This window comes from Nyctibius grandis, chromosome 9, assembly GCF_013368605.1.
Source record: "Nyctibius grandis isolate bNycGra1 chromosome 9, bNycGra1.pri, whole genome shotgun sequence".
In the NCBI taxonomy this organism is placed as follows: domain Eukaryota; kingdom Metazoa; phylum Chordata; class Aves; order Nyctibiiformes; family Nyctibiidae; genus Nyctibius; species Nyctibius grandis.
Genome location: NC_090666.1, coordinates 43,139,033 through 43,165,517, shown reverse-complemented (window position 1 = coordinate 43,165,517; position 26,485 = coordinate 43,139,033). Strand labels below are relative to the sequence as shown.

General features: G+C 43.2%; 1 protein-coding gene across 2 annotated transcripts in view; it reads right to left on the bottom strand.

The window, feature by feature from the left end:
- Positions 1-26,485, bottom strand: part of GPD2 (glycerol-3-phosphate dehydrogenase 2) — a 53,729-nt gene that overhangs the window by 10,045 nt on the left and 17,199 nt on the right. For both annotated transcript variants that reach the window (XM_068407274.1, XM_068407273.1), the window contains exons 4-15: positions 24,609-24,733; positions 23,516-23,613; positions 22,455-22,618; positions 9,441-9,605; positions 8,659-8,803; positions 5,174-5,367; positions 2,483-2,617; positions 2,061-2,236; positions 1,424-1,555; positions 806-964; positions 212-324; positions 38-116 (exon numbers count right to left, since the gene is read on the bottom strand). In XM_068407274.1, coding sequence (XP_068263375.1) covers positions 38-116; positions 212-324; positions 806-964; positions 1,424-1,555; positions 2,061-2,236; positions 2,483-2,617; positions 5,174-5,367; positions 8,659-8,803; positions 9,441-9,605; positions 22,455-22,618; positions 23,516-23,613; positions 24,609-24,733 — 1,685 coding nt within the window. The remainder of the gene's footprint in view (positions 1-37; positions 117-211; positions 325-805; positions 965-1,423; positions 1,556-2,060; positions 2,237-2,482; positions 2,618-5,173; positions 5,368-8,658; positions 8,804-9,440; positions 9,606-22,454; positions 22,619-23,515; positions 23,614-24,608; positions 24,734-26,485) is intronic.

Genomic DNA, 26,485 nt, shown 5'->3' with positions numbered 1-26,485 from the left:
TTAAAAAGGAAACTGAAAGAACACAAGGAAACGTTACCTCCAAGACACGCTGCACATCCAGTATAGTAATAAACCCTTTCTTGTCCTTGTCAAACATGTGGAATCGCTTCTTGTACCTGCAAGATAAGGATTATCAGTGGGACAAGCTGCACTCGGAAGAGTGACAGGTATTAATTCCTAGCGGCACAGGGAACTCTCTTACTTTACTTACCTTTCAATATCTGAAGGCGCTAGGCTGATTTCAGAGCTGTCTGTTAACTGATCGGATTTCACTTTGTAGCCCATTTCATAATAGAGAAATTTTTTAGCAGCTTCAAGTTCTTCCTACAACAAAGAAAGAAAAACTGTGTGTCCGAGGAACAGCAAGTTCTCACACAATTCTTTTTAATGTAGTATTTATTAGGTTTTCTAGAACGGTGCAAACTCAGGATCATCACTTTTTAAAAGACACAGCAGACAGAAAGCAGTGAGACATCACAAGGTGCTCCCTTTCTGAGGCAGATCTGCTGAAGTGTCAGTGAACAAAATATGTGAACAGGAATAGGTCAGTAATGCCAAGAGTGCTTTCACTTTTAAAGCTGGGAACAACAGGATGCAGATCTCCACTGTCCCCTCCACCCCCCGGCCAACACCAACTCATTTCTCAGCTATTTTGATGAAGCCTTTATAACGAAATACGCCAAGTGAATCATTCTCTCAGGAAGAAAGCATGACTTGAAGTTTGCTATTCAATTAATTCAGATCGTTAACATGGAAACTACGTAAGAAAAACAAAACCGTTTCAGATGAAAAAGGTCCTTTGTACCTTCTTTTTCTGCTCGCTCCAGTTAAGCTCTTTCCCCATGATATCTATGATTCTTGGCAGGGCTTCCTCTGCAGCCTGCACGTTCAGGAAGGCCAAGCGAGTGCGTCGGGAGATCATATCCACTGTGGTGCGGGCGTACTCTTTAACACCATAGACAACCTAGAACAGTAAGACAGGGGAAAAGTGCAGATGAGAAAGCAGAGGCATTGTCAGAGATTATGTTTAGCATCACAAACCACACTGCTGGGCTGGCTACAAAATGAACTTTTGTAACTAGTTCCCACCCAACCAAGAGAAGGGTGTGAAAAGCTCCCTGGTCCTTGGAATGTTTTATAAAATGCATCTGGGATCAAACACCTCTATTTTTTATTTCATATATACACACTATATAATTATAAATATTTAATTATATAGACATATATTAATATGTGTGTGTATAAACATACAAACATAAAAATAAAGCATGCTCCAGGGAAGGGGAAAAACAAGACCAGAAAAAAAAATCTGGACCTCACCAAAGCCAGTGCTTATGGAGATGCTTTATGGAGTGGGACAGACCTGCTCTAGAACACGCTCATCCCAAGAAAAGAACTAACATTATGTAGTTATTCCCCATACCTCAGCTTCAATATAAGGAAATTCAGACACAAGACGTTTTCCAACAACAGGCCATCTCTTCCCTGTAACTTGGGCTATTTTGGCCACCTCAAAAGCCTTGTCACCATACGTTGAAGCTAGATGCTGAGCCACCTGTGGAGTTGAAAACAAATCCAATCTGCTTTTGAAAGCACAAATATACATGTTTTTCTTGTCAATTCTCTTATCACCGATTACAAATAGGCTGAAGAGGGTCTTGGATTTTGACTGTGTGGGAGGAAACTACTTGTGTTGTGAATGGGTCAGACCAGCACCGACACCACTACGTATAACTGTGATAATGATGCTCCAGCTCTTCTGCTATACTGTGATCACAGCTGAAGTATAGATTTTGTTGGGCTCAAAGGAAGACAGACCCTAGCACGTCATAATATTTTACAGTAGGAAACAGTGAAGATTAGGAGGAAGGGAAAAGGGAAGAAAAGAAGATCAATTACTAGAATTCATTTTTGTTAAAATGATCTTTGCCCTGGCCAGATAATAAATTCTTATCAGGCTCAACAGACCTTTGTACAAGTTATGCTGGTATTAGATTTAGTGGGAAAACAAAACCCTTCAACACAGAAGCATCTGAGCATCAACAGAAATCCTGACTCACCTCACTTTCAAGTCCATAGTCTTGGACCAGCCTAATGTAGAGAGTGGGACTCCAGTGCTCAGCCCCTTGCAGCCGCAGCCCAATGGTCTTACTGGAACCTGCCTTCAGATCATGTGCCTGAATAGCTGCATCGATGGTGTCCTGGGCCATGGCGCGGTAGGTTGTCCACTTCCCACCTGTAACCACACATTTACTTCTTTATTTGGGGAAAGCAAGTGGAATATGAAGTTGGTATGTACTGTATGTATTTTATACATCACATTATTCTTACTAGACTTGCTCCAACAAGCCAGTCATGCTGCCACTAACAAATCATTACCTAGTTACAGCAACATGAAGGATTATCCTGTAGCAAGAAAAGTTTGGCTTAAAATACACTGGGGAAGCCCAACAAAGCTGTACTTTAAGAGAACTTCCAGTACCTGCTATCGTGACAAGGCCACTGTCACTGACGGTAACGACATGATTCCGGGATATCGACTGCGTGTCTTTGGAGTTGGGGTCTGTGACCAGAGGACGAATGCCACTCCACGCTGCCAGCACGTCTCCTCTTCTCACTGTCCAGAACCAAAGATCAGCCAGAGTCAGACAGACACTGATGGGTCTTCATCTCGTATCCCTCCCGTGGTCTTTGGGGCATTGCCTCCGAGTAGATGTGAAACAAGGACTGCACCACCCTATGCTTGGTAGTTGAGCAACTCAAAAAGCTGAGAAGATTCTCAAAGTAACGGGATAAGCTGGGCTACAGAATTAAAACCAGCACTGCCCTGATCGATATCAATAATATTCTCCAGTCCAAAACAAAGCCAGAGACAGAGAGGTCCATTTTTCACACTGGCTTAAAAAAAATCCAACAGAACAGAGAGAACCTGGGAACTGATCAACATTCAACTGTCAAACTCACCCATCAGCTCAAACACCCCCAAACCCCAAAAACATCCCTCCCAAAACCAAACACCCCCCCAGCACCACGTCTCCTTGTTTGCTTGTGCTGACAGGACAGTCCTTACATCACATTTTAGGAACCAAAATAAAGTTTGTTCCACACGAGTGTAACATTGGCTTTTAGGACTTCAAAGCTTTTTCTCTAGCTGGTAGGTTATTTTTCCAAGTGATCTTTGTCCAGAGCCTTTATCAGAAGTACAGTTACACTTATACACAAGGAGAAAATTTATTGGCAAGGTCGTGGTTGGCAGCAGCACACCCCCAAAGCTTGTGTCCCATGCCAGCGTTTGCTACTGCACAGCGACCCAAAAGGGCCCGGCTGACTTGTCAAAAGCCACCCAACAGAAGTCTACACCACTCTTACACCACCCCCTCTGCCAGCCCTGCCTTCTCCTCCTCCTCCTCCTCATCACTGCTGTGAAACCTTGTCCCACTCCACAACAAGCCTGACTAAATGGCCACTTACTTCCCCCCTCCAAAGCTCTTCCTCTGCTGCCCGTCTCGTTACAAGCACATCCCTAAAGCCAACCCTGACTCCTCAGGAAACTTGGAGGAAGAAAACCTGAAGGCATCAAGTAGTCACAAAAGCCCTAACAGCTGTAGGAAAACACCCCAGCCTCCCAAAGTCACTTCTTTAATATATAAAACACGGGACCAATCGAGAAGTTAATGAAATTAATTTTGTTGCTTATTAAATTTGCAATAGAAAAACTGACCGATTTGCTTCATGCTGAAGTCTTTGGGACTTATTTTTTTTACACCACTTTCAAGTAAATGATAATTGAAAATCAGTAACAGGGTGTAAAAATATCCCCCCAAAGAACACAAAATAGATTTCAGAAATCAATGGTGCTCTGCCAGCATGTTTAACCTGCCAAAATGAAGTGTTAATCACAGAAATAAGATACCATATTACGTTTATAAACTAATGAAACTAGAAAAAGCAGCATGCGTGACACTATAATTAAACGGCTGGAACACATCCAAGCCTGTGTAAGTTGATAACCCTGGCACTGTCTCTGGCAGCAAAAAGGCAGGTCTGCAGCGAGTTGATATGGCCAGCACAGTTGTTAATTCAATAACAAGCAATCTATAAACACTGCTAATTGCGTGTGTGAAAAACAGCGTGCGCCCAGGTAGGCTTCATTCAGAAGAATTAAACACTTCAGAATGTACTTCTGTAGAAGACCTTGCAAAATCCCTGTTTTATTGAGTCTTCACTCTACCAGCTCCCTGTGCCTACCACACTGACACCACCTTCTGCTCAAGAAACTTACAGGTACATCTCCTGAAGGCTTTTCCTGAACTTTATACAACACAGAGCCATCAACTATCCACATCAGGAACAAGTCATCCAGCATTCCCAACCTGTGGACGGCAAGTTTTCCTAAAGCTAATGATGTCTCAGTGCTCCTGACAGAGTGCTTTTCAGATTTATTTTAATGCTGCTGCTACAAAAGAAATAGAGAAGGACAAATGCTTTCACAGAATAATTTTTAAAACACCTCGCTGGGAAGGATAGAAGCCTCTCTCCTTTAAACCAGCACTGAGTCAAAGCAGGCCAGCGTCTTACAACACGCGTTTTCTCAGCTCAGCTACTGAAGGGAACAACTGTCACTGAGTAATTTTTATAAATTCCCCTTTTTGCCCATCACACTTTCCTCTCCCACTGACACTATTGGGTATCTGCCATATCAAGAAAAGCAAATTCTAAGAATAAAGTGCCTAGAGAAACAGAAATAAAAGCAAAGACACTGGAAACGTCAGAGCAAGCCTTCCTTCCAGAAAAGCAGGTGAATTATTTGATGTACTTGTGTTGATGTATGACCGGACTGCCCCAGTTCTGCAAAACCTGGCACCTGCCACCCAAAGAGAGCAGAACTTGGCTGCACACTAGCACCCGTGAGGTGAAAGCTATATGAAACCTGAACATGCAGATATCAACCCACTTCCATTGAAATAGTTCAAGTAGTGCAGGAAAAGCATCATTTCATAGCTCTGAAACGTAGATCAAGATGACACTTATGTCCCACTGCTTTTAGAAACACCCAGGTGCACAAGAACCATAGTTAGAGTCACAGGAAAGCTTTAGACAGTATTTACTCAAACTGAAGTGCCACAGACTCATCGGTACCTTCCCAGAGAAAACAGAGCTGGCAAAGGTTTACCTTCAACATCGACGCTCAGGTAGTTGCGCACTTCATTCAAAATGAAGTTTATATCTTCTTCTGTTGGTATGGGGTGGGAAGTAACATCAGTCGGGCTGTCTGTGGTCCCTGCAATGGTCATCTTCTCCCACGGCAGGAAGAAGATCACTCTGCCATCGCTGGTGGCTGGGTCAAGCAGACCCATGTTATCAGGGCTGAAAGGAAGAAGGGACGTGGTTCAAAACAGGTCAGGCATCCCCAGGGATGCTGTTCTTGCACACCTTGTACCCCAGATAAAGAATTAGAACGTCACCTTTGATCTTAGGTCAAGTGATTAAAAAAAATACCAAACCAAAAAGCAGATTTCACACGTGGCCATGACCCGGCGTTAAAAGGCAGTCCCAGAAGTTCTGAGAAATAGGGCTCTCGAGTGGGATGATCAGGCACTACTAGAACTTGACCTCCCAAGCAAGTCACCAGACCACAACCTTAAATCGAGCAATCAGGCCTTTGGCATCTCACATCTCCATCCACTCTTGAAAATCCTGCTTGTTTGAATTTCAAATACAAACATTTGGAAATTTTAAAACCACGATTACTTGAAACTCATTGTGGAACGAACTGCTTTTAATCAAAAAATGGACAATAATTTATTTTATGCCACAAAGGAATGGGAAGGCTGAAAGAGAATGCACATTAAAATGGAAGAAATAGTTCTTGTTTGATGCATCTAAGTATATAAAAAGTAAATATGAAATATTATTAACCCAAGTTATCAATTATCTGCGCCCTAAACAGAGGGCAACAGTAAAGACATACAAAATCTCAACGACTTTTACAGTCTGCACTCACAGGAGGGTGCAAGGGTTCACAGCAGACAGAAAAAGCAGAAAAACCAAGAAAACAAAAGGTTTCTGTAAACACTTCGAAGTAAACAGCTTTTCTATAGGAAAACATTTAAGCTGCCCCCTTTTTTGTTCATTTTTATTTACAGGAAAGATGCTGGTTTTCATTTCAGGTGGTGGAAACCCTTGTAAAAACATCTGCAGTCAGTTTAGCAGTCTTCAGGCTTTGCACCTATTCCTGCTAACAGGAGGAGGATACAGGGAGTGTGTGGAAGGAGGCTGGGAGGTGTATTTAGGTGGTGATAAGGACCAGAGGGGCATAATTCAATGGACTCTGATAATTACTAACACAATAAGCTGGAGGTAGACAAAGACCTGCTTGGATATGAATCACCTATTTAAGAAAGCCACAAGCTGAATCACTGAATATTTCATTTTTAGGAAGCCTAAACTGATTACTGCAGGTAAGTTTTCAATATCTGGAAAGGCTAGAAGAGAAGGTGAAAATTTCCTCTATAGCATGTATATTAGAACAGTTTTTAGATGATATTTATAGACAGCTTAAGCCTCCAGTTGGAGAAGTACAATTTAATAGGGGAAGTCAACACAGATTTGTGAAAGGTAAATCACGTCAGACAAATGATTACTTTTTAAAATGAAAAAGCTATTGATTTAGAGACAGAGGAAACTAGAGATTTAATATACAGTATCAGAATATTCAGAAAACTTTAGACATTTTCTCAAAAGTGTGATTTTTTTTTTAGTGTGATTTCATAAGGACTGTTAAAAATAAGGAAGAGAAACCAGTAAAGACTTACAACTAAGTTTCACCACAACACCTAGGGACTGAAGTGTTTTCAATTAGATTACACAACAAATGATGAGAAAGGATGAAACAGTTTTCCATATGCCAATTAACTGACTGAATTAATGACTACTGGCTGTCCTGGGAAGCTCCCTCTCAATCTTCTATTGCTCTGCCTGTTCCACCTTACAGAAATCAGTGAAGAGCCACTAGTGGCTTACTATAAATGAGTAAGAAACCCACGGGAAATGAATGCATCAGGTTAACATTAGTTCTACAAAATCTTAACTACGTTTATATCTAAAAATCTTTACCTGTTATGAAATTTTCAATTGTGTGAGGCTGGGCCAAAATTCTATCAAACATTTACCACAGGGCAAGAAGACACAGTGAAATAACAATCTTCACTGGTTGAGTGGTCTTCCTTGGCACCAGGAGAAGACTTGATACAACTAAGATTAAATAACCTGAGTATTTTCTTTTAGCAGACAGTTCCTCGGTTTAAGCTATTGCACTTCAAGGAAATTCAGAACTGTTTTATCTCATCAGCTGCACTGTGGAGGCAGCACGTGGGTAGATACTATTTTACAAGAAAAGCAATGCCCACATGCTGACATACTCAGGGGAACAAGAATTCTCTACATTTCCAATTAAAATTATTAGGTTATTACACCATAAATAAATCAGAGCGCTTATGCACATCAAGCCATCCTCTACTTTGAATTTACAAAGTTTTAACACTTTACATGTTTTTGCTGTAGGGCCATGAAGTCAATCACACACGTGCTTCTCGCAGCACACGAGGACACTAGGATCACAACCCTTCTCCACACTGCTACTGCTTTAAAGCAGCCGTCAGGTCATTTTCCCATTTTTCATGTGGAAAGACACCAAAAAAAAAAAAGAATGAAATGCAAGAGTGATGTTACACTAGGCCAAAACCACCTCAATTTTACACTCTATGGCCATGTCCTGTTGGGACAGCTCCAGCAAAAGCAACATGCTGTGCGCTGGAAGCCTGAATTTATATTCCCAGAAGGGTGCAATAATGATTTGGAAGGCATTACTGGAAGTGCACTGGATCAACGGGATTGGGATAAGTCTATAAATGTGAATTTCCACTAGGATGGAAATGACTTCAGAAGCCAAACGTAGTATTTGAGCTTCAACCAACAAGGCTCACTTGGTAGAAGGGGATGTGGTTTAGCAGCAGCAAATAAGGCCAGAAGCAGGAGTCTGCAGAGAGAACCTCTTCCATCAGAAGGTCAGCAGAGGGAGGCAAGTCCTTTCCACCGACACCACCACGGGTGGGTGGGCAGTGTCAGAATTCAATCGTGTTATTTTGAACTACTCATTGTATTGCCTACGTGTTGTATCCGTATTTACTACGGGTGAAGTCATAACGTGGCAGACAGCAGTGGCAGAGCGTTATCGCATAGAGAGTTTGATATTTAACAGGACAAGAGTTTTCCTCTCTGGAAGGTTTTATACTCTTCTTGTTTTCTGAAGGGAGGTGAACAAGCAGTCAGTACACTCAACTCAAACTCATTACTAAAAGAAGGTGCCTTTCACAAGCCTGTTGTAGATGCTCTGCCTAAACACCCTTCTGCTTCAGCAGGAGTTCTGCCTTGGTGAGTTTTGACTAAGAGCTACAAGACTTCAGTCTTTTCTGGATATATAAAATTGTTATTCTCACGGGCACAGCACCAGAATCCTCCTTAGAAAAACCCCCAAAATAAAAATCAAATTGTGCATTCAAAACTACCGTAAAACCTATAAATGCATCTCCGCAAGCTTATTTATTACAGGCAGCAGCAGAGATTGTTACAAATGGTTTAGGCTTCCAATAGCGTTACCTGTAATAACCAGGCATCACAATGTGCACGCCTGCGCTGGGCTGACAGATGTTGGGGACTTCCTGATCATCCATTTTGCGCACAGAGTCTGTGAAAGGTCCCGTAGCGTTGATAACACACTTGGCTTTGACATCAAACTCCTGCCCTGTGAAAGAAAACCGTATCAATCACACACACCATTTGTTTTCCTGCTCGCTGACACTCTCTATTATTAATCTTTCTATGAGCTTAACCCTACTGTAAAGTCTATCGTGCTTCTCTGAACAGAACAGCTGGAATGGTTTTTAAAAATCAGAGTTTTCACGTAGCACCAGATTTGAAAGAGAATGTTGTACAGTGAAATTCCATCTTATCTGTAAAGGCAGAAGGAGACTGGGCAGAGGTTGTTCCACTGAAATCAGCCTCTCAAACAAGAGGGATTTCAGTCTCAACCCACAGACTTGGTAAATGGGATTATTACTGTACAGCACGTAGCGCTTTACAACGTCATCTCTGCTTGACAGAAGGGCTGGGATGTAAAGCTCAGTCCACCCTGCCAAAACACCAGGGTTTGAGTGAAGAGTCTGACAGGAGTTAAAGATGATGGGGGAAGGCGGCTCCTTTGCCAGTTCATTGATATTTACAAACAGCAGCTCCCGCTCCTCCCTCATTAGTGCCGTGGTCCTAACGAGGAGAGCACGCTCCCCTAAGTGCTGTGCCCCGGGCAGCGCCCGCTGCAGCGAGCCCCGCTCCCACCCCCAGCGGGTGCTGCGGCCCCCAGGGCGCTGCCCTGGCGCACCCACCTGTCAGGACGTCCCTGCAGCGCACCCCGCACACGCGCTCCTTCCTGCTGGCCGGGTCCCTCCTCTTGAGCAGCCGCAGCACCTCAGCGTAATTGGCCGTGGCAGCGCCGTACCTGGCAGCGGTGAGGGCGATGGCCAGGTTCATCCGGGCGTCGTTGTGCTGTCCTGCAGCGGGGAGGGCACGGGAGGAAGGACACCAGTCACCCCCAGCCACGGGCTCGCGGTATGGAAGCGTGTCAGAACCGATCTGTCACATCTGTCCCTGTCACATCGCATAGGCGTGATGGCTGCTCGCCTCTAACGGGTTATTTAAAGATACATCCCCTGCGCCGGAGCGCCCGGCTGCAGTTCCCCACGCGGGCACCTCCAGCAGCAAACGCTACGTACCATCCCGTGCCCTTTGCACGGTATCAAACTGAGAATTACTCCTCATTCACCTCCCATTTACGAGCAGACAAATCACTTTTTTCTTTACCTTTTTCCATGCAACCCTGCTGTGATTCTGTAACCGTACCCAAGTACTCATTTGACAGCCCAACCAGTAGTAACCAACAACTCCTATTAGCAAATGGACCACACAGCATTCAACGTCCAGGAAACAACCTCAGAGACTGTGCCAAATCATCAGCTTTCTGTAGCTGTTTTTTCTTTTACATGCATCTTAACTCCCCAACATACAACATTAAAGCATCAAAAAAGAGAAATAAGCAGACAAGAATTAATGAAGGATTCTTAACATATATCGTTAAAGATTTATTACTGAAATTCCCTCGTTAAAGAAAACCAAGAGAGAGGCAGAGGGACCACGAGGGGAAGATGATTAATTACTTCGAAATACTGGCTTCACCTGAGACTTTTCCTATTTATTATTGCCACCGAAGTTAAAGTCCTGGATGCTGGCTAGAAAGAATTACTCTACATTGAAGGGGCCAGGCTCTATGTGTCCTGAATAATTAATTTAGGAGCGGGCTAAACTTCCTGAGGTACGGTTCACTGCCCCACGTGTTTGGACCACTTCTATCAAAGATAATACTGATCAAGTGATAAATTTGTAATAGATATTGTAGTTGATTTATGTTGCCAGCATTCCCATCGTTTAATATAAATGGTTTATGTAAAGTTTGGCCCTTCTGATTCTGCCTGTGCAACCTCGAACCACCGCGCAAATAATCTGTTCCCAGCTAAAAGGGCAAAGTTATAAAGATGGGATCAATGGCCTCGCAGGTGCCACCTCCCCTCCCCAAACTGCTCATTCCAGCACAGCCCAGACGATACAGGGCAATCAGTCTTCACCCACGAGAAAAAAAGTGATGCGAAGCGTACAGAACCAGGAACATGATAAAGCACCGATGAAGAAACAAGCAGTAACTCCAGCTCAGCTAAGCAAACAATGCCCAGAATAAACTGCAAAAGAGAACAGCCAAACAACTGAGCGAGGCGTTAAGGAAAGTTGGGGATGCTCCATCACAGGGGACGCACGGGGCTGACCAACCATCTGTCAGGAGTGGCAGGCGAATCATTAAATAAATGCGTCAACAGTTACGCCGCAGCAGTGTCAGGGGATGGATAAAACGACCTGAGGTCTGCCTCAGACCGTAGTGTTTGAATGCAGGGTGGAGAGAATGTGCATCTCGTAGGGAGCACCAGAGAGAAAAAAGACAAAGAACGGCGACAAGCTGCATTACAGCAGCTGCTCCTGAGCAAAGCAGAGCACAGTACGTATTGCCAAGTAACCCAGAAGATGCTCCCTCTAGACCGCAGCCGAAGGCTTTCAGAAGTGAGGTGCTCTGGAGACGTCCCTCTATTGTGGTGCTCGATCTGGGGGGCCGCCTGACCCAGAGGGTACTGCGGGTCTTGGCTTTACAGGACAAGAAACCCAGCACAGAACAAACCCTCCCGTGAAACAAGCACCATGGATGCACAGATGAAACCCCAAAGCACCTGTTTCCGTGCAACAGGATTGATTCCTTCACTGCAGAAGGACCCCGGGGCCACACGGGTTTCCTTAGTCACTTTCTGACCCTCCATCAATCTGTTCTTGCCATTAGTGCATAAGGTGGTACTCAACGCAGACTGGTTTTCTCTGTCTGAAGCGTGTGGACTCACCACAGAAGAGCAGCACAGTACCAACTTTGGGAAGCCTTACTGTTCAGATTTTGCAAGCTTGCCTCTTGCCACTTTTGTGACTTATTTGTCCAGACCAAAAGCAATCCAGAGAAGTCAATCAGCAGAATAAATAATAAGGAAAAAGGTGTAATTTCTAAAAAGAACAAACATCTAGGTACCAATCATTTATTAAGTCCAAAATCCAAGAGCTGCTCAGCAGGTTGTTGACACTCCTGATGCTCACAGTGAGCTAAGGGTACGCTCAGTGCATTTCAGGAGCTGGACTTCTCAGTTCAAGATAACATTTTCACGCTTTCTCTGAAACTCTCATCCATTTTCCCCTCATCACTATTCTGATGGGAGAAACCCCTTGCTATTACTCAGTTCTCAGCTGTCCAAAAGGAACTCCGAGTGCCTGTGTAATGTGTTTGCAGGAAGAGGACTGGGAAATAACCAGTTCCTGATTAACTACACCTCTAGAAACCGGCTACGCTGGCTTCAGATTGATGTGATCTACAGCGTGGAGTCCTAGAGTATTTCATAGTATAAACAGCAGAGATCTAGAGTTGAAAGAAATGAAGAGTGACTTACCGACTCAGAAATTTATCATCTGTGGAGAATAATACTGCAACAGTTTGGTAGAGCTGGGCTCACAGTACAAGAGTTTTTATACTCAGGAACAGCTTTTTTTTTTTCTTTTTTTTTAAAGCCTTCCAACTCACATGTGCACATTTCCCCCCAGACAATTACATTAAAATCCTGCACTTTATATTCAATTATCTTTATTTCTTGATGTCTGAAGTGGTTGCTGTTCCTCCATGCACACCCTGCATTATAAAGGTACCAGAGCCAGATCAGTTCTTACTACAGCACCACTCACAGCTGCCAAAGCATATTTTCTGCTGATTAAAGTAAAACTAGTGATTTACACGTGTGCTAGGGTGGGATCAGGAATGATTATTATTTCAAAGAGACTGGTATGTGTCCTGGTACTCAGATGATCCTTACCACTCTAGAGAGAAACAGAAGGACAGCAAAGCAAAGGTTCTCCATCTCAGAACACAGAACACAACTAGTCCCCTTGCTACCCCTCTATGAGACCATGGGGTTTTTTTCCAACTGTTATAAGCCAAAGTTATAAAATAACAACAGAATGGCTAAGCCCAATTAGTCTGGCATCCTTTTCCATAAAGGAGTAAGCTCCTGAAGATCTCATAACTAACCTGTAGGCAATACAGGGAAATTAGGACGTTCCCCAACAACAGATCACAGAATCAATGGGGTTGGAAGAGCCCTCTGGGATCATCGAGTCCAACCATTGCCCTGACACCACCATGGCAACTAGACCAGGGCACTAAGTGCCATGGCCAGGCTTTTCTGAAACCCCTCCAGAGATGGTGACTCCACCACCTCCCTGGGCAGCCCCTTCCAATGGCTAATGACCCTTGCTGAGAAGAAATGCTTCCTAATGTCCAACCTGAACCTCCCCTGGCCAAGCTTGAGGCTGTGTCCTCTTGTCCTAGCACTAGTTGCCTGGGAGAAGAGGCCGACTCCCACTTCACTACAACAAAATGTTCACAAACACCCTGCCCTGGAGAAGTCACTGCTGCTTCAGTCCCCTTGCTCGAGGGCTCATTTTGAGAGCACTTGGCTGTTGTATGCACATCAGTTGGGAGCTGGATGCATCTCAACGGTGGTGCGAAAGGCAGCCACACCTCAGCATCTTCAGAAGAAGTGCCCAACAGCCAACTGAGGGAACATGCTGAGTTTTCTGTGCAACTCCTCTCAGGATACCTCTCGAAAATAAGAGGATGTTTAAATCCTTTTAAGTTATTTCTAGTAAGAAAAACTGGAAGAATCATCCATCTCATTATTCAGTGTAGTCATCTGCTCATACTGTAGTAACAACGGAGTGATATTTAGTTTTTGTTAAGGGTAGTCAACCTTGCTTTTAACAAAACACTGGCTTAACTGCTTTCATTAAAGTACCCCCGAATCCTCTTAAGACCCCCTTACTCTTAAAAGGCATACTGCTGAAGACATTTTGTGTGTGTCCTACATCACGTTAAGACCAACCATGATGCCATTTGGTTTATAATTTCTTTTCTTGTGTAATTTAGGAAAATTCTATTTTCATTCCTGAGTAGCAAATGTTGTATTTCTTCAAAGAGGAACAGACAATGCTTCCGTTGGCACTACCGGAGTCCTCCCCCAGAGCGCACATCGCGTACATTCAGGTTTATTTTTATCAGTGCTGAACCACAGCCAAACAAAGCCCACGGACTGTAGAAATTTGTGACTGATTCAGTAGAGTTGTGTGAAAACCACAGCGTTAATAAGGCACTCTGGTAGCTCCAGTATATTCTGTCCTGGGTCGCTCTCTGACATCTACTACTTTTACACCAACTCCTGCTTCCTCCTCTGCAACTCTATTCAGTTGAAGATAAACAGCACACAGTAGCCAGTGACTGGGCTCTCTTCTCTTTGGAGAAGAGGAGGCTCAGATGTGACTTAGTGCAGTCTACAACTACCTGAAGGGAGGTTGTAGTGAAGTGGGAGTCGGCCTCTTCTCCCAGGCAACCAGCGATAGGACAAGAGGACACAGCCTCAAGCTTGGCCAGGGGAGGGTCAGGTTGGACATTAGGAAGCATTTCTTCTCAGCAAGGGTCATTAGCCATTGGAAGGGGCTGCCCAGGGAGGTGGGGGAGTCACCATCTCTGGAGGGGTTTAAGAAAAGCCTGGCCATGGCACTTAGTGCCCTGGTCTAGTTGCCATGGTGGTGTCAGGGCAATGGTTGGACTCGATGATCCCAGAGGGCTCTTCCAACCTCATTGATTCTGTGATTCTGTGATTCTGTGGCTGCATTTTTAATTTTTTTTTTTTTTAAGAAGCTGGAAGCTCTTTTAATCTTAAGAGGGTAGCTTGTTCACGTTAACCTTTTTATGCTAAGAGCTAACACTTTGTTATGGAGTGTACCTGCTGCATGACAATTAAGCACGTAACAACGCACACAAGCACTGCAGCAGTGGCCCCAAATACACTTTGGCTCACACCACAACGGTGTAGCTGTAGTACGTGGCTTTGCAAACTTCTTGCTTTAAAGAACAGGTTGGTCCCTGCACCAGACATGAAAGCCTTCTCACCTCTCCTCAATTTACAGTCTTTTCTGATTAGGTGTATCTAGTTATTGCTGTGGAGGTCAAGTTTAATGGGGAGCTGGAAATTAGCCATGCAAGAAGCTATAAGGCAGTCTTAATGAACTACCTCAAGAGGGCAAATCTTCCCACAGAACCACCTACCAGGCTCCTTTTGAAAGGAAAAATACATTAAAAGAAATATTTGAATGAGAGAACTAGGCCCACAGCATGGTCACAATTTTATATCCCTGCATAATGCAGCCATATAAATAAAGTAGGGTTTTTTTTTGTTTTCTTTTAAAAAGCTGAGGGGATAAAGGCAAACTAAATACTTGGGAATTAATCTCTTGCTTGTATGTTACTCCTTTAGCACTTATTTAACTAGAGCACTTAACTGCAGCTCACGAGGCAGCCCCTTGGATTGGGAACATACCCCAAAACCCACCACCCAGCACCAAGACGGGGGTATTTCTGGGTCACCACAACAACGACACCCATTTTCCCCAAAAGCACTGATATTCTGAACGTGATTTTAAAAGAATATTTCTGTACCTATATGTTATATTCTTACAACAGCCTCACACTAGAGAATTGTGTGCACATAGTAAAGCAAAGCAATGCATGAAATTAAATCATTTCTTTCCTGCTCATGGAAGTTTTCTTGTGTGTATACACAAACCTTACCAGATTTAAGGCTGATGAGCAATAATTATACATCACTACACATAACTAAGTTACCAGGGCTGCCCACACCCTTGATTTTTAAATAAGCGCTTAATTGCATGAACAGTTTTATTACAAGCACTAAACCAGGAACTCAACATCTGTTGTACATACGGAGATCAGTTACATCCAAGTGTAAGCATTATGAATCAGCTGGAGTGACTCAAAGTTGTTCCAGCCTTCTTTGAGAGAGAACTCGGCAAGTTCTTTTCCCCAAACATCAGTAGAATAAGTTTGGGGGTATCGAGTCTGACTCGTGAGTCACAAGTCATTAGAAATGCCCTCAGACCTGAACTATTTCTTGCTCTCTGAATCACATGAAACTTAAGTCAAAAACTGGCTGAAAACCAGCTTAGAGCACAAGAAACAAGCTTCCCTGTTCCTGTGAGCGATAAAGAGGTGACCATGAGGATCCGACTTTTAGGTTCTGCTCCTCAAGGGTCTGGAGCGACTAATGCCCATTTGCCAATGACAGCTACATTTATCAAACCTTCACACACACACACAGCTTGAGAGCATGCTGCAGAGACCACCCAAGATCACAGAGAATCACAGAATCAGGTTGGAAGAGCCCTCTGGGATCATCGAGTCCAACCATTGCCCTGACACCACCATGGCAACTAGACCATGGCACTAAGTGCCATGGCCAGGCTTTTCTTAAACCCCTCCAGAGATGGTGACTCCACCACCTCCCTGGGCAGCCCCTTCCAATGCCTAATGACCCTTGCTGAGAAGAAATGCTTCCTAATGGCCAACCTGAACCCCCTCTGGTGAAGCTTGAGGCTGTGTCCTCTTGTCCTAGCGCTGGTTGCCTGGGAGAAGAGGCCAACTCCCACTGCGCTACAACCTCCCTTCAGGTAGTTGTAGACTGCACTAAGGTCACCTCTGAGCCTCCTCTTCTCCAGGCTAAACAACCCCAGCTCCCTCAGCCGTTCCTCATAGGTCAGACCCTCCAGACCCTTCACCAGCTTGGTCGCCCTCCTCTGCACTCGCTCCAACACCTCAACATCTCTCTTGAAGTGCGGGGCCCAGAACTGGACACAGGATTCAAGGTGCGGCCTCACCGGTGCCGAGTACAGAGGCAACGTAACCACTGTTTACAGTGGAGAGGAGGAGCACGGTGAGGAAGATGAACAACATGCACCTCCCCAGCCCTTCCCGAGGACCGGCGCTGCTCTGGCCCCGTACGCAGAACGACACGGGGACAGCCACCACGGCAGCAAGATGTACAAGCATCCCATAATCTGTTTTCCCTCACCATACATATAACCATACCCACACCACGGAACAGTGTACATATCAACTAATGACCGACCATTAAGTCCACATAAAAGGCACACATATAAATTACAGCAGAGTTACATGCTTCGATGGAGTCTTTCCCCTAAAAGCCACGACACGCTGGGGAATGCTCAGATGTTTGTGGCACAACGTGCAAGTAACGGCGTTTTGCTCAGGAATAATCTTAAATCTTTAAGGTAACATGATCTGAAGAATTATTCCCCGTTCACTTCCTAAGGGACACAAAACCCATCCTTTGCTTATAGGAGCATTAAAAAAAAAAAAGAAAAGAGAGAGGCGCAGAATTCACTAGAATATTCATCATCTCCAACCTTAAACCCACAGCGTACAAACAGACGAATCCAGCAAGTCAGAGAGCAAAGCCAATTTAATCTGTGGCTCCCCTGAGGTAAATGTGGTTCACAGTCCTGCCCCCACCCCAACCTCAGCCATAATCCCTGCGTCCTGGAGGTAAGAAAGCACTGGAGTGAGGAAAATTCTGCAGCAGGATATAATGATCCAAAATGACAGGGACAATAATGACAATGAATTTCATGTCTCCCAGTCATGAGCCGGGGATGCTTGACTGGGCTGACTCACACGATTAAATCGTTACAGGTACAGCAGGACGCAGTTATCACCCGCTTTGGGGAGGACGCCCCCAGCACAAGGCAGCGCAGTGCCACGGGGACACGGTCCCTTCGTCGGGGGCAAGCGGCCCTCTGACAGAGGCAGAGCCAGGGTTACCTTTGCAAGCCCACAGCAGCTGCCCGTTTGCTGCAGGATTTCACATCCAGCTCTACTACACAGAGCACGGGACAAAAATGTATCCAAAAGCAACGGGATATGGGGAATATGCACAGCATTTCCCAGGTTATACCCACAGTTAGTGTGCCTGCAAGGCTGCTTGCACTCATCCAGCTTCAGTTTTGAAACACCAATAAATATGGTATTTCACCTATGGAAAGTCCTTTTAGTGACAAACTGCCAAAGAGTTTTTATATCCAGGGAAGGATAAAAAAAGTCATACAGTTGTCTGCACCTGTAACAGGGTAATACCCCTATTACAGCTCAACGTGCTCAAAATATTCATTTGTCAAATATGAATTATAAAGCCATAACATTTCATAATTCAGGACCCGCTCAAATACTAGGAAAAATAGCTACAAGAGTCTAAATGAAAAAAAAAAAGCATTTATTCCATTTTTGACAGCTTAATGAATGCCCTACTCTTTTGCATTGATTTTTGTGTGTGTGTGTCTGTGTGCATGTGTGCCTGGGCAGGATTTCTCAGGGGGTTTGCTGTAAACAAGGAAAGCTAAAGCCTCTGCCAAAGCTGCTGCTTCTGCCTTTAAATAACCTCTGTATTAAATATTTTGGGAGAGAATATATACAAAAATACTGTGAATGCAAAAAATGAAGAACAATTCCTTACAGCGCAGCAATTTGGAGAACAAGACATTAAACTATCAAATACCTTGATGTGGCAAGACAGTCAGAGTAGTGTATAATTCTGAATTAATTCCTGCTTTCAGTAAATAGCAGTAAATCCAAAGAGCAGGGTCAACAAAGCCCTAAAATCTTAAATTCATGACTGATTCCAGAACACAAGTTTTCCTTACACACCGAAAGGCTCATCTTGCAAGGCAAAATATGTTAACAAAAAAGTCTGTAAGCACCTAGAGACAGAAATAATGCATCTTTAAAAGAATTGTGCCACTTAGAATTTCTAAACACTTTAAATTGAAATATTCTGGCTAGTTGGATCTCTGCTTCAATGTTTTTCCTAGTTCTTAATAGAATGAACTATGCATAATTTAAATGGAGATTAATTCTTCCATTTAAAGTGCTTTAAAATAATTCTCCCTATGATCTGGAGCTCTCAGCCCAGCCTCTCCATAGTGCCTCTTCTCCAGCTTTCCTTGAGCTACATAAGCAGAACTGACAGATCACTGCTCAGATAGCAGCCACGTTCTTCCCCCAAAATGTTGCCTTTTTGCTGTTCAGGAGTATCCTACTACCAAGAAATGCTAAATGAAGTCTGACATGTACCCCTAAGAAACAAACTTGTAAGTTGTGGCTTCAAAGGAAACCTTGAATAAATAGGACACGTTGTGTACACCCAGGCTAACATCCAACATATGCTTTCGTTTCCTGATGCTCAGACAGAGCAAGAATAGCCTCTGGTGCAGTCTGCGATTCGCTGGTGCTGGTACTTCCAACATTTATAATGTACCATATTTTTTTTTTGCCTGTATAAACAATTTTTAAAATGTAATTAAGACAGCCACAGCAACATCTCAGAACACAACACATTCATGAATAATGGATTAATTGCCACGCCACTAGTCTGATCAACAATTACAAAACAAACCAAAGAGCATCCCTGATCCTTCCTTCGCAAAAGGACGCTGCCACCAGTAAGCCAGAACTGGGCAGGTGGCTTTACCAAATAAAAAAGTACCCTACATAATAAATGTTTTAAATTCTTCCCTTTGGTGGTGGCGACCAACATGCCAAACAGGGAGATGGGGGTAGTAGGTGCTGTTACCAACCACAGACACAAAGAAACCATGATAGGGACGGGAAGAGAGAAGAGCAAGACAACGATAAAACTGCATTTAACTGCACATATAGAATCAGTTAAGACCATTCTTAAAAGGCCAATTTATTTATTTTTTCATTATTTAAGGAAGACGAAGAAGAGATAGAAGAGAAGATAAAGACATGACCTACACAAGACATATGTATATATACATTTGCCATTATTTAATGCTCTATTTTATGACTAATCCTTCTGAAAACTAAAAGGAGTTTAATTCAGTCTTCCCCTTCTCTAAGTTCAATTCCCTTTTGTCCTCCATTCCCCTGGATTTAGGGCATGAAGGTACATCATCAACATTCAAGTACAATAATCTACAAGATCTAAAGCGTGCTTGATGAAACATTAGGACTTGAAACAAATTTACTGTGGACAGAACACGGGTTAATTGATCACGATAAAATAATTAATGTGTTACAACACAGTGGGAGCCCAGCTCCACCACGGGCCACAGGGTGACCTACAGAGGAGGCGCCACAGACAGAATTCAATTCTGGAACGTGGCATGTTAAGAACTGACTTAACACTGGAGTTGGACAGCTTTTATTCTGGAGTAGGTGGAGCCTCAAAGCCCCCAAGTGTATATTATGAACTCACAAGTTTGATACTTTAGTCCTTCAGAACCACTTTATTCTTCTAAAAAATTGAGGTTTGGTGGAGCCTTGAGGTTTTTTTTTTTTAAAATTTTTTAACTGCAAAACACCATTTCTTTAAATTCTCCATAAAAATGTGGACAACTAAGCCATAGTCTCATAAGTAAAGCAAAATAAGGCCAGATATACTAGTGTGAACAAGTAGTTTCACTGGCAGTAGAACTTCAAGTCTATTTTTGATGTCTCTCCCCAAATGAGTCCGAGTCCTGTGAGCACTGCAGCTGCTCCTCTGCAGGAGAGCTGTTGAGTCTCTGCCAGCCACCTGATTTTATGAAACTTGTATGAATAAACAGAGCGATTACACAATCCTCTTTCTCCATTAAACTGCTCTTCAACATTTGTACATTGCCTTTTTTCTGTTTGACACTTCCTCGTTCCCAGTCTCCATCAGAGGTAGGTAAAAATCAAGTCCATCCTTTAAATCTCACCTTACTCCCAAGTAAGAACCTACACGTATATATAATTTTTTCCCCTCATTCCCTGAGCTCTGTACAAGACAACTTGCAATCATCATCATATGCTTTTGCCAGAAGCCTCATAAATACTATCTTGAGTCCAGTGTGTTTTGAGAGTCCCTCCCCCTTCTTCCCAGTACAAAAGCCCCTATTGATAAGCTGATGAATAGTGTAAACGCAGTTCTAAAAAGGGAAAAGAACTACCTTTATCATCAATTTTGTGTGAAGACCTTTCTGGCTGCCAAAAGGTCACAAACTACATCCTCGGGTAAAAACTAACTAGGACTGTACCACTGCTGAAGTGAATCAGCATTTAAGCTATTTATTCTCTGGAGGGCTCCTCCAAGCCTGCAAGGAATCTGTGGCTTTCTGCCCCATCCTGAACACATCTGACATTTTGATATTACAGAATCAATGGGGTTGGAAGAGCCCTCTGGGATCATCGAGTCCAACCATTGCCCTGACACCACCATGGCAACTAGACCAGGGCACTAAGTGCCATGGCCAGGCTTTTCTTAAACCCCTCCAGAGATGGTGACTCCACCACCTCCCTGGGCAGCCCCTTCCAATGGCTAATGACCCTTGCTGAGAAGAAATGCTTCCTAGCAGGCCCCATTACCAAAAGTTTTACGAGAACTTTCTGTCTTGGAAGGGAAGTGGAAGAGGACTGGAGAAGGGGGAATACCAATTTGATTAAAAACACATCGTGAAACAGTGTAGAGGTCTGATGCAAAGAAAAAAATATTCCATCTTCTAGATATGCCAGCACAACCAAGTGCATCAAGAAAGCACCTATGACAGTATGCCCTGGTACTCCAACTTGAGCAGTGAACTTCCCAGCATTTAGAACTTGCAGAAGTTCAGTATTTTTCAAATACTGAAGTTCTGACAGTTTGGGGATGTAACTTGCACGACATTAGCAAGTACTGAGATAGAGCAGTTTGGCTCAGGACACCTGTACATCAACACAAACGCTAATGTTCTGGACAAGCCATGTTTCTAGGCTGTCATTTGTCAAGCAGGCCAACTAAACCTTCCCCAGTTTTGTTTCAGAGTGCCTTGTGCATCTGTGGAGACTGGAGGGACACAGAGTTAAGAAATCCTTTGGCTGGCAGATCCACTGAGGCACCTGTTGCTATACAGCTACGCCAGGGACTTACTACTAGGTTTATTTTACATAACAAGGCAAACAGGCTCATCCGTTCTTACAAGCACGAGTGACGCTCCTTCCAAATAAGAATACACGTGAACACTTCTGAATGTGAAAATTGCTATTTCTAGATGACTACAATGATTTCTATTAAATCATCATTCTATTTTGAATGAACAACAAAAGACTTGCAGAAAGCATCTTCGTTTTCTCCCACTTTGTGTAAGCTTTGTACACAAACATACCCAAAACTAGCTGATACAATAGATTAATAACTCCAGCTGGAGGCATTTTTCCTCTCATGAATTTATAACCCTTTAAATAAAGGGGTTTTAGCAGAAACTATTCATGTCTTATAGCAATCTCTAGTATTTTATAATTACTATGAACACTGTCTTCGCAGAGCAACCAATTTCATTGGTGAATCAAAAAGTAATTGATCCATCCAACCCAGTGCAAGACCCACAGCCAGCAGACAGGTCATCTCAATAGGCTGGGAGTTATTTGCACAGTGGAAGTGCTAGAGCAAACCCTTCAACATGACCAGAATGATGACACTTTCCTGACATGATACCTCAGAAGCAGCGTTCGGTCTGAGAAGTGTATAGCAAAGTCATGCCCAGCTGGTGAGCCGGAGGGAATCACCAGAACCCTAGAAGGTTTTCACATATCACTACACCTACTAGCCAAGAAAGCCAATACATTCTCTCCTACATCCAGTAAGCTACTGTTGTGAAAAATACAATTTATCTACCAAAGTAATGCTTAAGATGCAAGTTGAATCCTTCAGGTTGTTGTTCTTCCCTTTAGAAAGTCAACGTACACGATCTACAGTTGCACACTTGTGTTCCCCACCACCCCTCCAAACGCAGCAGAGTAAGAACGAAAGCACAGACAGGCCACGTACCGTCGTAGTAGACAATGGCTCCAACAAGCTTGTCTTTGCGTAGCATTGGGAAATGCTCCAGGGCTCTTGTCTTGCTAAGGACATAACTACTCTTCAGACATTGACTGCCAGCCACGATGTCATATAGTTTTATTCCAAACCAGTAGTATGGCAGCTGCCACCATCTGCAGGAAAAAAAAAATTCCCCATGAAGTGAATAAAAAAAATAAACTTAAAAGTGCATGTACACACTGTTATTGTAATCCAGAACATGGTAAGTAACACAGCGTGTTGTATCACACTGGCTTCACTTTGTACCATCACACAAACTCATGGAATCACAACATAATGTAAATATTCAAGAACTGACATATTGTTCCCTACTGTTCTCAACCAATCTACTCACTGCAGTTAGTCAAGCAGATTCAAGGCTTTATTTGTTCTAGAATTAGGATCATAAACTGGCTTTTTGTACTCCAGTGTAAGGTGAGATATTGAAGCTGTGTGTTGTGGGAAGAACCAGGCTTATGTGCAAGCTGAAAGCGTTCCTCAAACGCACATCTTGACTAATGCCTCCTGCACAAGGAGAACCAAATAATGCAGCTGGCCCCAACGAGCCCCAGCTATTCCAAGCCCCTTCTTCTAAGACAGGAAGAAAGCCACACATTAAGATCATTCAGCAGTAACTCACTGCTGTACGTAGTGTGTTACAGTGAGTTACAGAGCTAAGAACTCTATAATAGCACGTGTTGAAGGCAAGGAGGCACTGGGAAGAACAGCAAACAACACCCTGGGAATGAGAGTTCATTCCAGCTGCAACCTCCCTTCCTCCCTGTGTTGGGGTGGTAGAAATGCACTGAGCAGCTGAAGCCCAAGACATGCCCCTAGCAGGCAGTGATAGCTGCTCAGTGTTGTAAGAGAATTTCATGCTTCTACAGTACGGCAACATCTCACCTCCTGGAGGACAAAGCTTGTGACAGGTTTAAAGACATGCTTGGGGAGAGGCACCTGGAAACTCCTCCAGGGAAATAGCTTGCTTGTCAAAAGCGATGGTAGAGGAGAGATATTACAGCAGCACTTACTTGTAAACAGGCAGCATTATTGGCAAAGGAGCCGAGAGGTGAGGAGCAATCTCAAGCAGATGTGCACGCTCCTCAAGTGCTTCTTTCACCATCTTGTACTGAAAAATAGAAGCATACGTGTGAATCCCACGTCACTCGATTTTGTCTCCATGTGCAACATTTGATAAGAAACTCTTTAATCAAAGCAAATACCTCACATAATTTTTACTGTTCTTTCAAAAACACACTGAGATTTGCTGAAAAAAAAAACCCAAAAGTTAAGGAAAATGTTTCCCAAGAAAATCAAGTTTCACTAGTTTCATTCTGGTGTCTTGGCAGGTCAGTTGAATAATTTTTCATTTGAACGTAAAGCACCATAAGCTGTGTTGCTTCTAACTATGGGCAGGAGGCACTTCAGGAGGGCCAGAACTCGTCCCACGGTATAGCTTCTGGGATTTAATTGTGGGAATCAGCACATACTAACTGGGAGCTGCAAATGCAGAAGTGTTCCTCTCCAAATCAACCAATATAAATCAATATGAAGTTGTTCTTTGGCAAAAAAGAAGGTTGATTTCGACAGCTGGATAACTGCATGTTTTATATATTTTTCCCTGAGAAGTCACCATTTCTGTAGCAGTATTTAACCATTAAAACATACTTTAAGTTAGGTTTCAATGAGAAGGCAAATCAATCTCTCAAAACAAGAATATCACGCTTGCACCGACACAAGAATACATAAAAGCATTTATATCTAATCACTCATTTACCCCATTTTCTTTCCCCATTCCAAAATAAACATGACAACCACCCACTCCCCCAAATTCTGATCATGACAGGTAGGAAGCTCTCTTTATTCTGAAGTCAGCCCTGTCTCTGCCTGCCTTCCCCAAAACATACACAGTCTAGAAGGTTTGGCAATGAGATTGCCCAGAAAAGAATTTAGCAAGAGGCAACAGCACCCATTTCCCTCGGCTGGAAAGCTCAACTGGAGAAGACACTTTATGGACAGTGGCTGTGGAATACAACAGTCAGGAACCGAAAAAATAAGAAGTCGACTGGGATATAATTGGGATAGGATAGCAGTTTTTGCTTAACAACCAGCATAACCAATTACCTGCTCCAAATCCAACTTCATGATGGCCTTCTGAAGATACCTCACTCCACCATGGATCAATTTAGTACTCCTGCTGCTGGTCCCTGATGAGAAATCATCTCTTTCTAGAAGGGCTGTTTTTAGTCCTGCGTTACCAGAAAACCAAATTAACTTCTTAAATTACACAATTTGTATGTAATTCATTAAAGACACTTCTCTAGGGTAGAGACAATCACAAGAAAAATTACTCTGTACATGGATAAATTTGTATTCAAAGTGTAGTGCACTGTCTATATTGTAATGAAAAATTTTAGCCTCCTTCCTAAGGGAAAAGTCAAAACAGAACTTAAACAGAAGCACATTAAAACCTGGATATTTCACAATAGAAAGGCATTACAGTACATTATACGGGCCATGCTCCCTCAAGCAAATTATAGTTCGTATTCACGGCAGGAACAGAGTGTTTTCATGAATACTTTTAACTCTTTGCAGCAGAGAGCTCTAAATCCATCACACTAAGTTCAGACAGCACAGCAGAGAGGCAGACAAGTGGCATCTTTGTCTGCTTACCTACGGTGTGCTGAAGAGGTGCCCAACACCAGAGGACAGCTCAGGGAGAGCTCACCATGACGCACACACACAAAACATTCCTTAGGAGATATTATTAAGTATTTCAGAAAAATGTTGACTCAAAAACGTGCTCCCATGTTCCCTGACAGCGGCAGGCGCTGACAGTCTGACCCGCACAAGGAAGGGATAACCCCATGGCTCCCAGACTCAAATCCAGAATATAAAGTGCTTTATAATGAGCATGATAATGCTCATCCTACCAAACACCTGGAACGCTTGGCGGGCTTGTTGCACAAGTTCCTAGTGACCCTGAGGGCCAGGAAAAAGCTTTCCATGGGTGAAGACACACTGCTTCATACCGAAGTCGCTATGAAACCATATACCCCAGTGCTGTCTACACTACGTCCCTTGTACAAGGGAAGCACTGGCGTCTTCTTCGTGAAGGAGACTCACATCAGGTTATGTGATAGAAGTTAGGTGACAGAAGAATTGCAGGAAACAGATGATTTATGGTAAGATAGAAGCAATCCTTTGGCACATACCTAGACAACCACCACTGCCTTCCAACACCCAGCACAAGTAAAGCCAGCCAAGAAAAGCACCACAGGACAAGTACACAGCAACCTTTCACTTATGAAGCATAGCTGGAAGGACCGTCTGTGATACAGAAGTTAGCATAACAGACCCCCTCCATCACTGGCAGAAGTTTGAAGTCAGGCAGGCAAGGCAAAAAGTGAATTAAAGTCAGTGACATTGCTACCAAACCCAACAGCAACATGACTATGCCCACCCAAGGAGAAGGGAAACATCTGCATTAGGAGTTGTCCCTTGGGTCTTTCCTTCACCCTCTTTGAGGGGTGCTTTATGTCATTGGTGGGTGAAAATCCATTTTAACATCTATTGGTCTCCCCAAACTTTTATGTCCTTAAAAAAATATCTAATTATTGCTGGTAACTTCCAAAGATCAGAGTAATTTATTTTTGTCAAATGTGACTGAAGATTAATGGATACAATCAGAAATAATTTGGTGAAGATATATCAAACACATGAAAAGCAAAATTTGTTGTTAAGTGAAGCAAACATAATAAAAGAGCAGCTCCCATGAATGAACAGCAACAATACACAATTCATTAACCAAATGCCTAGGAATATTTCACACTTCAGAAATCTACTGATATAATCTGAATATCTAGCAAAGGGATAAACATAGATTACCTATAACAGTTTCTGTATGCTTTACAACTGCATTTTCTACCACAACATAGCAGAGGCAGAAGTGAAAAGATCCCAAGTTATCTTTAATAACACATGAAAAAAAATTAAATAAC